We start from the raw sequence: 15,937 nt of genomic DNA on the forward strand, positions 1-15,937 counted from the left end.
GACAGTAGACAGAGGAACTTTGTTCTTATTTGTTAAAAGTCTGTACCAGAAGTTTGCCTGTGGAAATTATAAGCCCAGAATCATTTGAAATAATTGATTGTGACTGGCGTCGCTCTGCTTAGTGCTGTTGGCAACTTGAACTCAATGATCAGAATCTGTGAGGAGTATTGGCATTTTGATAAGCCCGTCCCTGTAACGTGATTAAATGGCTGGGAAACTGCCCCTCACATGTTGAAGCTAGGTTCATCAACGAAGCTGAATTTATTTACACTATTAAAATGAAAGTTTGACACTTATTCCTACAATAAACAAATAGATTATATTAAACTAAACTCACTAACACCATCTTTATACTCAAACTGCAACTATATTCTATCCTCTCTAGCTCTACTATGCACTTCCCTCCACTCTCCTCTCCTCTACTCCACTCTCTCCCAGAAGAGTCAGTGCCTTTTATAGTACTGTCCCAAGCTCCATCTAGGGCTAATTGTAACATGACATTAACTCTTCATGTGCTGTACATTTCTATAATGTCACAATGTGTATTTTTGTTTTAAGGTTGTACATTTGGCTCAGAGATTTGAAATTATTAAAATAAATTGTGACAGTAAGGACCAGTGACGCAAGAGAATCTGATTTCAGCAGGTAACAAGTATATTTATTGCAATGGGCGAATTACACAAGTGAGTCATATATTAACACTTGGCTGTTTTATTACAGTGAAGATCATAAAGTTTGACATGTGATGTCCATTGTTTTGTATCACGGATTGCAACACACTCTTATCTTAAAAAGGACAAAGGAACTTATTCTGTCATACTTTCCTGACCAACAAAGTATTTGAAATATTGGAGCATCAACAGAGGGTGTCAGAGATTGGAGGGATATGGGTTTGATTTCCCCAGGCCTTGGGACTCCATTTTTAGTGCAGATTTATTTGCTGTCCCTAACTGTCCTCCATTTCAACGGGCATTTGAGAGTCAACCACATTGGTGTGGATCTGGAGTCACATGACCAGCTAAGGACGGCAGATTTCCTTCCCTAAAGGGCATTAGTGAACCAGATTTTTTTAACGACAATGGTCATCAGACTTTTAATTCCAGATTTTCAAAGAATTCAAATTGAACCATCTGCCATGGTGGGATTTGAACCAGGTCCCCAGATCTTGCTCTGGGTCTCTGGATTACTAGTTCAGTGATAATGCCACTGCCTCCTGGGATCTTAACTACAGCGATAATGAGCGTTGCGGATGGAGAAAGCCAAATCGAGGAAGAAGATAGTGAGGTTAGAAAATAAAAGACAGCGGAGAAAGTGAGATTTACTTGACGCAACTCTTCATATTTCTCACTTGGAATAGTACGGGAGAATCCGGAGATCAAAATAATTAACAAGGCGGAGGAATATCCAAAATTACAATCTTATTACTTCACTCCGGTCAATCAGAGCCGAATAGTGAACTCTGGTTTTCAACACCATTCAAGGTCCTTTGTTGGAAAATAAATAATGTCGAAAGCTTTAAGAATACATTCACACATCCAGTTTTTTTTAGCTATTATCTAATCACAGGAAAACAAAACTACATTTTGACATTTCTAAATTTTTAAAAATATGAGCTTAAAATTCAGATGGATGGCTGAATGTATCAAATATCATTTGCACCAAGTTGGCGGAGCCTAGCTTCAAAGGGTGAATCAAACAGCGTACTTAGAATACTTCTAATCTTAACATTTTAGTGTCATTATATAACTCTGCTTGTACCTGAACTCATTGAATAAATATTAAAATATATTAATTGCAGTTGAAGTGGCAAAAAATCTTGTGAACATAACCCTCTGATTTATATAAGTATTTAATCTTGTGTTAAATTTTAAGCAAGCTATAGATCTATAGTATATATTATTTTATCATTTGTCTCTGTAACACTGGATGAGCATACTAATGGACTATTAATGTTAATTGACTCATGCCAATTAGTAAACACTGCCACCCAATAGAATTTGCTGAGACAATGTTAATCCATTCTCGACTGCTTGAATAATAGCTCCACCTCCAACAGCCACTCATTCCCCAACCCCAACCCTTTGATTATTGCATTTTGTCCTCTGTACCTGACCGCTGCTCCCTGCAAAATGTTTTTCTCTTCCATGAATTCTTCATTTTAGCACCTCTGTGGCCCAAAATGCATCCTTTCCCATTAAACTGAACGCTGCACTTCCATCACACCCCATCTCATAAGACTGTCCCCAATTTGAACACCATCTCTCTCACACCCCACCTCCTGTTGCAGCCAACACGCTTCCTCCAAAGGACTCCACAGCAACTCAAAAGAAATAAAACCATCAACCTGCTTAAATCAAACTGAAATCCCAACAGATCAGTGTGCTGGCCTGTACTTGACATTTGCCTACAGAGAACAGCACTACAAAACATTTTCCGTTGAGCTGAGGCTCAAATATGAGGTCTATAATAAGGTCCGAGGCAGGATTTGACAACGTCAATCTGTAAAGAATAGGAATGCATGTTTATTGGTCAAACATTAACCCTGAAGGCCACAAATAGCTGATCTTCGCCCGGGAGACGAACTGGTTTCCTTGCTACTGATTGGAGGCTGCTATGGTCAGATGAGGAATAGCCACTTGGATGAGGTACCAAAGGGTGACCATTGCACGGAGCACCAGTGTTGAGAGACATCTTGAGGGAAAGGTGGGGGGGGCGGGGGTGGAGTATGGGCAGAATACCAGCAAACAGAAAACTCAAGTCAGCGGATAAGAGTTGAAATTCCTTCGCATTGTCCAACGGGCCGGAAGAGGAAATGGTTATTCTCCAGTGCACAATACAGGAGATCCTCCAGGTACCTTTTCTCTTTGATTCATTCTTGAGATGTGAGGTTTGCCGGAATGGCCAGCACTTATTGCCATCCCTAATTGCCCCTGAGGTGGTGGTGAGCTGCCTCCTTGAATCGCTGCAGTCTGAGTGGTGAAGGGACTCCCACAGTGCTATTTTATTCTGTTTTGACTCTGTCGCGGCAGGTTGATACAGTTAAATGGGCTATTAGATCACTTTAGAGAGCAGCTAAGAATCAACGGTGAACCAGATGGAATTTTGCAAAATTCAACACGTAGTTACATTGTCACCATTGCTGATATTAGATTTTTTATTCCAGATTTATTTAATTAATTGAATTAAAATGCCCTACGTGCTGTAATAGGATTTGAACTCAGGCCTTCAGACAATTAGTACCGGACTCTGGGTTACCAGTCAAGTAACAAACCCATGATGCTACATTCCTCTTCCGTTGAGCTCACCAAATGGGCCAGATATTTATTGCCACTATAGTCACATGTTTATGGGCTGGAGGCTGGGGTAAGGAGTAGAAAGCCAGAGGTAGTAACTAAGAGTCTAGGACAAATGTCCACGGAGTGTGGGAAGGCAAAGTGAGATGCCGGGGTCATCAAACTACATTTAGCGGAACATTTATTTGTGGTAGTTTTGCATCACATTTGTGAACTTGCTGAAAACAAGATTGCAGTGGCTGGAATTCCTTCTGCCCTTTCAGAACTCCGCCTCACCTGTAATTGTGTGCAACACGGTTTGCTCTCCTGACAGATACTCATGGAGTCATGCACCTTTAATAACGCCAGTCTTGGGAGAGCTCACGACTCATTTATGCACACCAATAATTTGATTCCAAGTGTCGTCAGCACCAGGCAGGGGGAGAGGGGATGGGACAGAGTTTGAAGGTCGAGTTATGAGGAGAGACTTGAGCTAGAGGGGTTATTCCTATGGAACAGATAAAGAGATCTATGAAGAGTTCTGATAGACAGAAAGATTATGGTGAAACACAGAAGGCCTTTCCCCAGGGAGTGGTTGAGGCAAAGAGCACTTTTAAGAAGAAGTCAATGTATTGTCCAATGCGGTGGTGGACGCAAGTCTATGGGTGCAAAGCAGGGCAGTGAGATTAGTTTTGGATTGTTCCTGCACTGACACAATGGGCCCACTGGCCACTTCCTGTGCTGCGAACATCTATGGATCTGATTCGGCGAAAAGGCCTTTGTTTAGTCGCGATCTGAGTGAATACACTGTTCCCAAAAGCAAAGTTGGGCCATCTCCTGGACCTCAACGGAGAAAAATACAGCAGCTTCCATAATCCTGTGGACTCCTGTTCCTTTATATATGGGATATAAATTGTCACTGTACAAAATATCTCTACAGTATAAATACAGTATTCATAGACTTTGTAAAACAGTTGCAAGGTCAGAAATTTTAACAAAAATAGATTTTTTTTTTAAGGCAAAATTATTAATTCTACCAAAAATAATATACCTTTTTCCCCCAGATGAATTATACATATCTATAATTTAGCAATCAATTTTGCGATCTAAAGGCAGCTAGAGGTGAGTGATATGGACACACTAAGATACTAACATGGACGTGTACACCATTGTGGATTAATGACATCCTGAAACACTGACATAATAATCGCTGAAGAAATATCAATCCTCTTACTTGTAAGCTGGACAACAAATGGCCAAGCCACTGAGTGAACAATGTCAGTCCCTTAGATGATTTACTAAAAACAACAGGCTGGAGGCAGGGGACAGCCGTGTGGGGTAACTTTCCAGCCTTGATGTGCCCGAGATATAAAGAAAGTTCTTTTCTCACACCCGGGTGCGGCTGAAACTCTTCAATTACCAAAGGACTGAGTGCACTGGCACCTGATCAAAATAAATGTTTTTATTGTTTCACTTCTTCGAAGGCGCCCGGGCGTCTTAACCTTTCTCCCAGTTACCAGAACATGAGGTCCACTCGCTGTGAGATCATGGGGTTGCATCAACCAGCTGAAATCAGCAGGAATGGCCCAGCGGCTCGGCGGAGCGGCTTACCCACTGATTTACTACCTCGGCAAAGAAGGTGGAGGTTGCGTTCTTGGTGGGATGCCTCAAGCGACTGGTAAGAAGGTCCATCGAGATAAGGGAAAGCAGTAAAAGCTGGGACATTAAGCCCCGGGACTGAGAGGCGTAATGTTTTAAAATGTCAGCTTCCGCTAATATTGAATTGCCAGATTTTGGCCGGGCCAACACAATATTACTGTCGCTCCACAGTGCACTGTACCATCTGGCCAAATATATGCCTGGCCACGCAACCTGCCACCACAGTAGGCGGGAGTCCCTTGTGTACAGGCTTTGGCGCAATAAGAGGCTATGAAGGGGCGAAGTTACAATAAAAATTGATTTAAAAGAAAAAGACCTGAAAAAGGACCAGAAGTACAAATATTGATAACTTAAGGCCGTCCCTGGCTGAAATATATATTGTGTGTGGAGGTTTTCAGGGCATCAATTTACCTCAGCACAGGACTGTGACACTTGTCCACAGCAAGGTCCCCGATGAATGATTTCATATCAACTGGAGAGTTACAATGCTGCTACCCATGGTTGGCACTCTAACAGCTGAAGAGATTGGAGTTGTCAGAAGAACGTGGCATGGTGTTATGATTATAGGATTAATGATTAAATATTCAGGTGTTTGGCACATCAACAGAACACTTGCACCACAATCAATACTGGCCGTTCATCTGATTGCCCCTTTTGAGCTGGTTTTCCCCTCCATTCGAAAGACCATTTGGGGTCCACTAAAATGGCCTTGCGCTATGGGTGAGACAAAGACATGTGTTTCCAATCAAAACAAAGTGTGTTTTTTCTCTCCCTATGGGTATTTCTGTCAGGCTGAGTAACTGAGTCGTTGCCAGCTGCACACTCCGGGTAGGAATGTGGGTAAGGATTATTTGTGTGTATGTGTCTCGGTGCCCCCTTGGCTCTCATGCGTGCCTACATGCGGCTGGTAATGCACACCAGCGGGCACGTCCCACCTCAGCTGACCAGCTAAGACACGTGAGGGTGTCATCAGCTGCGTCTGGTATGGTCAGGGGCCATCACTTTCCCCCGAAGCCTGGAATGATGGGAGTGGCAGAGGATCCTAAGCAAGAGGATAATTGCTCTGAAGGTGGACACCAGCCGTATACGGGGCACATCGAGGGCAGTCTGCCGACAAACCCGACTTGTGGGCCGACATCCTCCGTCCTCGTTCGCACCTGGAAGAAGCAACTGCGCCAAATTGCGTCCGACCCTTGGCATGAGGAAGGAACCTGAGGGAAAAGTGAGGATATTTTCTCTGGTCTCCTACTTTTCCCTGACTCATTCGCCAAAGCAAATCTAGTCTCAAGTCTGCACCTCCTTCAGTTATGTTGCTCAGGCCAATGTTTAGGGAGGTGCCTGAGAGAAGCCTGCCTCGTTGGCTGATGTTGAATGACACATTTGAGAGTAATTGGAGAATGAAGCTGGTGTTCCCGGTTGGCATGGGGGTGACAGCAGGTTGCACCATTTAGTATTGTTTAAAAATGTAACAAGCTGCCTTGCTGTCGTGCAAACTAAACCTCTCCCTCAGCAAGTCGGCCCAGCACAAAGACGTGTGCAAGTGAACCGGTGGGTAATGGTACAGACTTAAAAGGGCTTAAAAATACGAGCCCATAAAAATAGCATCATCACCATTCCCCCACACCAGAAAATCCATTTTCAGATGTTTCAGCTGAGAATTTGGATACACCTTTTACTGACACAGTCACTTGGACCTCTTACCAATGCAGGTGTTTGAAGATGCCAATTGGCATCATTATTACACTTGGTCAGATTACACAGTCGCATGGAGGGGGGAGAGGGCAGGTGTATACGTCCAAGGGAGGACGTGCCAGATTGACCAAATAGTCTCCATCGTCTTTGTGACCCAGGCATCATGGATCTAGAGCAGGGGCTGGTGATTTGGCGACAAGCAGCAAAGGAGTTTGTTTGTCGGAATCCCAATAGCTTTTCTCTTCACCTACCTTGCTGAGATGGTAGCAGAATTATTCCTCCAGAGATATCGACTTTGGTATTTCTTTTTTTTTTTAAAAAACGATTAGAAATTCCAATTTCACATCAGGGTAAGGAACCTGATTTTTTTTTAAGACACGTTAGCTAATGTTTGCAGTTTGGTGGGAGGATGGGATTGTTGTTGTTGATATGGGGATTGACATATTTGTTACTGATTATTGTTTATTGTTAGTCGGTGTAAATGTGGGAGAAAATGCGAAAAAGGAGAATAAAAAATATTTTAAAAAAGAAACAGATAATAAAGTCCTTCTGTAAACTATGCAGATTGGAGTTTAAAAAGTTTTAAAACACAATTTAGGAATATGCAAAATAGTTTTGAAATTTTGAGGCTTATCGTCGGATCCAGTTGGAAATCAGAATAGCGACAGGACTTGATAAGCAGATCTTCGTAGATCAACTCTAAATGAAAGCTGTATAGTCTCCAATCAGTGGAGTAGATTCACAATCAGATCTGAGCTATACAGCAATAGGAAAATCAACAATCCATTTATCTCCCCAGATTACTAAAAAAGGTCCCTTTAACTCTAAACTCTGGTCTTAGTTGACAATCGACGTGCTTATAATGTTGTGGTCGGACTCGATATCACTCACCTCCAACTGTCACACTAACCCATAGTAGCAGAAAGAGCGCATCCCTTCATTACATCACACTAAATACTTTTCTAAATCGTTTTTATCAAAAACTATTTTGGTTGCAAAATAAATAGCCACGGTCCCAAAGAAGGCCGCGGAGATCATATAAGCAGTTACTGTCTGTGTAAACTGAACGATTGTTCCCATCAGCAGCGAAGGGATGACCTGAGAAAGAAGGAAGGCACTGTCCAGAATAGCGAGGTCAAGGCAAATCCCCCTCCCCATGGTGGACTGTTCATTGTCGCTGGGCCCGGCGCCCAGGCCAATCTCACACTGGGAGACACGGCTCTGCGAGATGCCACTTCGCTCTGGCACCGAGCCTTTGGAAGACAGCAGAGGAGCAGACGTAATCAAACTTCCATTTTGACTATAGGACTTGTGATTCAAGATTCCATTTTGCGAAGAGGCCTTTTTCTCAATCGGACAATTACCATCTTCGAGTTCAGTAAACTTGTGCTTGCAAAAATATACCTGAACAGGAGGGGGGGAAAAAAGGCAAAGGCATGAACACACCATCAACGGTGGGACATCGCTGTGGAAACGGAGATGCTCCAAATTAATAGGAATAGAAGTTAATACAAGTCACTCTGCACCTGGAAGAGCAAGGCGGGTGATGTTTTCCAGAAGGGATCCTTCACCACAACTTCCTGAAGAAAGGCCCACCCCCAAAAGCCCTACCACACTCCGAGATATTTGTGCTCCTCTAATCCTGGCCACTTCCACATCCCTGGATTTAGCTGCTCTACAATTGGCGTTGGTGTTTTTGGCTGTCGAAACTCTGGAATTCTATCCCTAAATCTTGCTGCCTCTTTATGTCTAAGAACAGAAGCCAACAAGAAATAGTTGCTGGAGCATAGAATCATAGAATTTACAGTGCAGAAGGAGGCCATTCGGCCCACTGGTCCTTTGGAAAGAGCACCCTACTTAAGCCCACACCTCCACCGTATCCCCATAACCCAGTAACCCCACCTAACCTTTTGAACACTAGGGGGAAATTTAACATGGCCAATCCACCTAACCTGCACATCTTTGGACTGTGGGAGGAAACCGGAGCACCCGGCGGAAACCCACGCACACACGGGAGAAAGTGCAAACTCCGGACAGTCACCCGAGGCCGGAATTGAACCTGGGACCCTGGAGCTGTGAAGCAGCAGTGCTAAGCACTCTGTCACTGTGCAGTCCCCTGGAGTAGATCATAAACCTTCTCCGCCATTCTGAGGTAGATCACGGCTGATCTTGGGCTTCAACCCCACTTCCCCAACTGTTCCCCAATCCCCTTTATTCCCTCAGAGACCAAATCGATCCCAGCCTTAAGTATATTGAATGATGAAGCATCTGGGGTAGGGAACTCTAAAGATTCACAACACTGCCTTTTCCTTTAACTTTCAATTCCAATTCTCTTCCCGCACCGTGTGATGCATTAAGGCAGACTTTCATCTGTTTCCATAGCTCGTCATTCCCTGAACAGGTCTCTAGTCTGTTGCCTGGGGTTTATAGCTCAAGGGGCTCCACCCCACATCATGTGCGGCTGACCAGGAGTCTCTCCTCTCACCACCAGCTATTGGCGCGTTTGGAGGGATTTGCAGGTTGACGCCCAACCTGTTTGCCCGCGTTATGAACACCCTTGGCCATCAAGTCCTGGGGTGGGACTCGAACCGGGAGCTTCTAGCTCAGAGGCAGGCACGCTACCCACTGAGCCACAAGGCTTCCTTCTCCCTTTAAGAAGCTCCTTAAAAATCTCTCTTTGAGCAAGCTATTGGCTGCCTGTCCCAATACCCGGGTACGTCAAATTTGGCCTTCTAACGATCCTGTGAGTGCTTAGGGTCACCTTGCTGTCTCATAAACTTATAAAGATGCTATATCAATTCAAGCTGTTGTTGTCCTTCTTCACGTGTTGACTGGCCAGATCTCAAACCTGAAACAAAAGTTTGGATTGTGGCCTGGTCAGTATTATGATCCTGGGGGGGGGGGGGGGGGGGGTTCTGTTCTTTTGGGATTGTTGAATACCCAATCTCCTTGTCACATCATGGAACATTTAAAAAGATTAAGCTACATGTTCAGTTGAAAAATAATCCGCAGTGGAGTTCAATATTGGACAATACTATCACTCATTCAAATCCTCCCCCATGTTTGAAAACTCTTGCCCACGCCCTTGAATAATCAGCTGACAAATGGCAGGGTCCGTACAGCACATTTATTTAATTTGCAGTTTCCCTGTAAACTCATCAGCTTGATGCACACGTCTCAATGAGATGACATTGACCACAGTACAGTGTAAGCAAAGGGATAACCAGGCTGCCCTGAAGTCTGATAATATTACACTGCTATTTTATTGACCGTTATATTGTAGCAATAGTATTCAGCAGTGACATTAAAGTCAGTTTAAAGTATCACTGGATCACTGATGCAGGGTTAATTTTTTTTAATTTAGAGTACCCAATTCATTTTTCCCAATTAAGGGGCAATTTAGCGTGGCCAATCCACCTACCCTGCACATCTTTGGGTTGTGGGGGTGAAACCCACGCAGACACGGGGAGAATGTGCAAACTCCACACGGACAGTGACCCGGGGCCAGGATCGAACCCGGGTCCTCAACGCCATGATGCAGCAGTGCTAACCGCTGCGCCACCGCGCCGTCCCGATCCAGGGTTAATCTTAATGCAAAGACCAGTTTATTAACTCGGTGAACATAGTTAAAAAGCACCGTCTACTGCACAGAACCTCTGCCAATTGACAACAGGTGCTGGGAAAACAGTTTAAACACCTGGCTTGACAGGTGCCAAAATGGTGCGAAATCAAATTTATAATTAAAACTTTCACTTGGTGCAGTGGCAATTCTATCTAACGCTAGTGAAACTGATTGAGTTAACAAAAATTAGGGGAGCCTTGCTAGTCTACAGAAGAAGAACTAACTAAAATTAAAGTTATTGATTAGGGATAAGGCAATTAAGTTGTCCTGGAACGTATTTTAACATTCCTATAATTATACAATGGAGGTTTGTGTGGATTGAAGGGAGGATGGGACGCGTATAAAAAATGGTGAAGAGCGGGCGGCATGGTGGCACAGTGGTTAGCACTGCTGCCTCACGGCGCTGAGGATCCGGGTTCAATCCCGGCACCGGGTCACTGTGCAGGGCAGGTGGACTGGCCACACTAAATTGCCCCTGAATTGGAAAAAAAAATGAAGAGCATTTGCATTCACAAGTGTCCAAAGCCACTGAGCTCACAATTTTCCCACATTTGAAACTATCAAATGTGTGCTCATGCGCTATTGAAATGAAAATGAAGCGTGCTATTCCACGTCCAATATGTTTTATAAATCTGTGCTACCCATTATTCAGCATGCAAGGATCTTACTGACTGGAGGGATAAATTCTAAACTGGAAGATCTGTCTTCGAACAGTGACTGAAGGGGGCGGGAGAGAATGGTGGAATTTACAGCAGTGTAAATTTCAAGTGCTAGTTTGACAGAATATTGCTCGCCAACCTGTTTCTCCTTGTGGTAAAGGGAGTTCAACGTGTAGGGTAGGATCTGTAGAGTTGAATATGTAAACCCTGTGAGAGCAGACATCGCTGTCACCAGAACCACACTCTTGGAGAGGCACATGATGGTGGCAGAAAATGTAAAAAATGTTATGCTGGCGAGGTACACTGTTTTGGTTCCAAACCCCTTCACCAGTTTGTCCATTATTGCTGAGCAGAAGATTGAGAACGCACACTGCAGGAAAAGACCCATACTGCCCATCCGAACACCTGCAGGGGGGAGGGAAAAAAGACACTGTTAAGATACAGGTATATCTTTACCAGGATACTGGCCAGAATTTTTCAGTCCTCCCCCCCCCCCCCCCCCCCCCCCCTCCCCCCACCCCTTCTGGCTAGGTCATAGAAGGCAGAGAGTAGCAATGGAAGGGTGCTTTTCTGACTGGAGGGCTGTGACTAGTGGTGTTCCGCAGGGATCAGTGCTGGGACCTTTGCTGTTCGTAGTATATATAAATGATTTGTAGGAAAATGTAACTGGTCTGATTAGTAATTTTGCGGACGACACAAAGGTTGGTGGAATTGCGGATAGCGATGAGGACTGTCAGAGGATACAGCAGGTTTTAGAGCGTTTGGAGACTTGGGCGGCGAGATGGCAGATGGAGTTTAATTCGGACAAATGTGAGGTGATGCATTTTGGAAGGTCTAATACAGGTAGAGAATATACAGTGAATGGTAGAACCCTCAAGAGTATTGACAATGAGAGAGATCTTGGTGTACAGGTCTACAGGTCACTGAAAGGGGCAACACAGGTAGAGAAGATAGTCAAGAAGGCATACGGCATGCTTGCCTTCATTGGCCGGGGCATTGAGTATAAAAATTGGCAAGTCATGTTGAAGATGTGTGTGACCTTAGTTAGGCATTATCGTACAACCTGTCATAGCCAGTGCAGTGAGGCACCTCTCCATGTTTCACTTTGTTCAATGTCCAATGTCAACAGTTTTTAGGGCGCAATTTAACGGATAAAAAGAGTCTCGTATTGAGTGCGTTTAGCGGGGTGTTGCCTGGTGCTATTAATGCCGAACTCTGTTCTTTTCCCAGGCCCCGGCGAGGAAGGCTCCTCCGAGGCTGTACGTACCTTCATTTCCTGCACTGGGGAGCTCAACTTGTCAGTGCAGGAAGAGATTCGGGGCTCACTCGACCTCCCAAAGCGACCCCCCCCCCCCCCCCCCCAACCTGCCGATTAGGGCGTCCTCGAGCCCCCTCACTCCACCTCATTAGGCATAATGGCAGGGCATCCTTGGGTCCAATCCCCGTCATGGGCAAGATACCACCTTGTGTCATGAGAATGTCACTTTAAGAAATGGTAGTCTGCTAAAATTACTGCAGTGATGTCAGAGTGTGGGTGGAGCTGAGCTCTGGCTCTGCTTTTTAGTTTCACTTTGAGAAAAGCTTGGGTGTGTCTGTTTTTTTTGGTTTTGTTTCAGGGTTGGAGCTGCAGTCCGCCAGAGAAGGTGTACTGTTGTTCTCTCTGCCATGTAAAGACTATATCTTGATCATTTGGTGAATTTAGAGTGATAACTGTTCTCATTAATGAATTTAAACCTGATTTGCTTCTGTTAAAAGTTATTTTTATGTCTTATGGATCTTAAAAGGAAAGTAAGGATTACTTAGTGTTGTATTCTTTGGGGGTTGTATTTGAATTGATGGTTGCTAAGATGTTCACCGTATGTTTTAAAAAGGTTAACTTGAGTTCATATAATAAACATTGTTTTGCTTTAAAAAATACTTTTCTATTTCTGCTGTACCGCACCTGGTAGAGTGGGCTGTGTGCTCCCCATACCACAATCTATTAAAAGTTGTGGGTCACTGCCAAGGTGCTCGAGCGGCATAAGCAGTGCCAGGGCATCACACTGCCCTGAAGCCAGCCATCTGGGGACCTCCGATCACCTGGGAGATCCGACAGGTGCCATTCCGCCTGGTGAACACGTTTGTGGAGACCAATGCCCCGCCTCCCTCTCAGGTGGGCCTAAAGGATCCAATGAAGAAAAGCAGGGAGTTTCCCTCGGCAGCCTGGTCAACATGCATTCCACAACAAACATCACAAAACCTCAAACTGATTATCTGATCATGGGCTGCACGGTAGCACAGTGGGTTAGCACTGTTGCTTCACAGCGCCAGGGTCCCAGGTTCGATTCCTGGCTTGGGTCAGTGTTTGCGCAGAGCCTGCACGTTCTACTTGTGGGAGGGTCTTAGCACATTGATTTTTCATTTTAATATATGGAGCAATAACTCTTAAAGAACTCATATCTATTTGGGTGTCTGCGTGGGTTTCCTCCGGGTGCTCCGGTTTCCTCCAACAGTCCAAAGATGTGCAGTTAGGTGAACTGAACTGAATTCTCCCTCTGTGTACCCGAACAGGTGCCGGAGTGTGGCGACTAGGGGCTTTTCACAGTAACTTCATTGCAGTGTTAACGTAAGCCTACTTGTGACAATAACAAAGGTTATTATTACATTCCAGTTTGTGGGAGCAAATTGGTTGCCGCGTTTTCCTACATTACAACAATGACTGCATTTCAAAAGTACTTGATTGGCTGGGATGCTCTTTGGGACATTCTGTGGTGGAGAATGGGGCTATAGAAATGCAAGTCTGTCATATTGTTTCACCTGGAGTAATGAGAAAACAAGACTGTTTGGGTAAGATATCTGAAAAAACAGAACGGTGCTGAGCGTACGCCCCATGTTTCTACAGGAGAAATGCAAGTAACCGGAATTTTGACCACTCCACCTTCTCTACAAATGCACATGATAATACTTTTCTTTAAAAAACCTCTCTGATAAAGTAACCAAATAGATACGTGTTCTTTAAGAGTTATTGCTCCATATATTAAAATGCAAAATCATTATGCTAACATCTTCCCATCGGTTACACCATTCATACAGTATAAAGGTTACCAATTACCTCATTTTACTAACATTGAGAGAGGCTAAAAAACAAGTTATATTGGATTCAGGCATCGGCTGCGGCACTCAGAAAACTAACTCGGGCAGCTGTTAATATTCCCTGCACCAACCTATCAGCCCTTTCAGGGGCGGGCTCCACAGACCACACGACCAGCTCGTGTCCAATTGCATGGGAGCGCATGAACCTCGGCCAACGGGGAGTTTGCACAGAGCCCTGGGAGCAGGACCCTGCGCACTGTGAACCATGGAGCTGAAGAGTAAAGACCTGTGTACAGGGTTCTGTGCCTGTTATCTATCTGTCTTTGCCCTTCATCAATAAACCCCTCTGTTTACTACTGAAAGCCTCCAGTGTATGTCTCAAAGCCACCACATTGGCGATGAGGAAAAACCTTTATGATCGCAGCCGACAGTCATCGTGTATCGAGGGGGGTGGGGGGGGGGGGGGGGGGGGGAAGGAAGGGACAGGTGAGTAAATAGAGAAGCCCCAGTAAGAGTCAGAATTATTTAAAGGATCAGTCGAAATGCCTATCATTGGGAAACTAGACCTATTTGACAAAGTGATTGCGTTACGGAGTCAGTACATCAAACGGCTCCAGTTCTTCTTTATCATGAACGAGATCACAGGTGAGGACAAGCAGAAGGTGATACTTCTGACAGTTTGTGAGCCCAAAATGTACAATTTGATTCAGAACCTCACATCCCCATAGGCACCCGACTCGAAGTCCTTTCACCAGATGGTGAAATTGGTTGAAGACCGTTCCACCCCAGGCCCTCGATTGTCCTCCAAATTTCCAAGTTTGATCCTGCACTAAGGGACCATGTCTCAGCCTTCAGAGCCAGGCTTCACCAGCTTGCTAAGCACTGAGTGCGTGGGACCGTGCTTGGTGACATGTTGCGCGATCGGCTGGTTTGTGGGATCCAAAGCCTTAATATCCAGGAGGAGCTTCTGGCACAGACCGCAATTAGGTTGGAAAACGGAGGGAGCCCCGAGTGGAAACCTTCAGAGTTGTGAAGGAAGCATCACAGTCTTCAAACTTCTTGGTAGCCCGAGGGTGAGATTCAGGTCGTGATGCCTCGCGAGATCTCATTAGACCTTGCGAGGCATAATGAGCATTATCAATCTCGCAGCCAGCCTCGTTGCATCTCTAGTTGGTCGCAACAACACCAGCCGAATGCATCCTGCATATTTATCACTGCTTCAGAGTAAGTGAATTAGTGTAATGCATTGGTAATATTTAAAATTAACCAGCCTCTCTCAGATGTACTATTAATGAATGCAATATATTTTTTATTACACTCTAATAATAGGGACATTAAACTGCATAAAAGAAATTAGTTGACATTTGCGTTAAATAATGATGATTAATGATGATAAATTAACTCCGACGGGTGATTTTTGGATGAGTGTTTCAATGTGGGCATCTCAGGGGTTTAATTTTCCATGAAGGTGTTTAATTACCCTCCGAGGGTGTTAAGACATTAATTCCAAATGTAGCCTGTTTCTTCTTAAAATGTTAATTTTGGCCTCTTTTCTGAGTCAGAATTGGTGAGACTTTAGCACTTGAGGGCAAAGTCTAGGCTGACGCATCAATGCAGTGAGAAATACAGCATTGTCAGAGGCGCCATTTTGAGATGATCAGAATGGCCAGTGGGATCAGGGCCGGGATTCTCCCCTCCCCGGCGGGGCGGTGGGGTCCCGGCGTTGTGGAGTGGCGAGAACCACTCCGGCGTCGGGCCTCCCCAATGGTGCGGAATTCTCCGCACCGTCAGGGGCTAGGCCCGCGCCGGAGTGGTTTCCGCTCCACCGGCCGGCGCGAACGGCCTTTGTCGCCCCAGCAGCCGGGGCCGAAAGGCCTTCGTCGGCCAGCGGAAGTCCGCACATGCGCTGGAGCTTCGGCGGCTGCTGACGTCATCCCGGTGCATGGGCGGGGGGAGGGGCT

The 15,937-nt window shown here is 45.0% G+C and overlaps 1 protein-coding gene across 5 annotated transcripts in view; it reads right to left on the reverse strand.

The window, feature by feature from the left end:
* Positions 1-631: 631 nt before the first annotated feature.
* Positions 632-15,937, reverse strand: part of slc45a3 (solute carrier family 45 member 3) — a 231,883-nt gene continuing 216,577 nt past the window's right edge. For all 5 annotated transcript variants that reach the window (XM_038819358.1, XM_038819357.1, XM_038819356.1 and 2 more), the window contains 2 exons: positions 11,044-11,309; positions 632-8,027 (listed from right to left, as the gene is read on the reverse strand). In XM_038819358.1, the coding sequence (XP_038675286.1) occupies positions 7,569-8,027; positions 11,044-11,309 (725 nt within the window). In that variant the 3' untranslated portion in view covers positions 632-7,568. The remainder of the gene's footprint in view (positions 8,028-11,043; positions 11,310-15,937) is intronic.

The sequence above is a fragment of the Scyliorhinus canicula genome, chromosome 15 (assembly GCF_902713615.1).
Source record: "Scyliorhinus canicula chromosome 15, sScyCan1.1, whole genome shotgun sequence".
Taxonomy (NCBI): domain Eukaryota; kingdom Metazoa; phylum Chordata; class Chondrichthyes; order Carcharhiniformes; family Scyliorhinidae; genus Scyliorhinus; species Scyliorhinus canicula.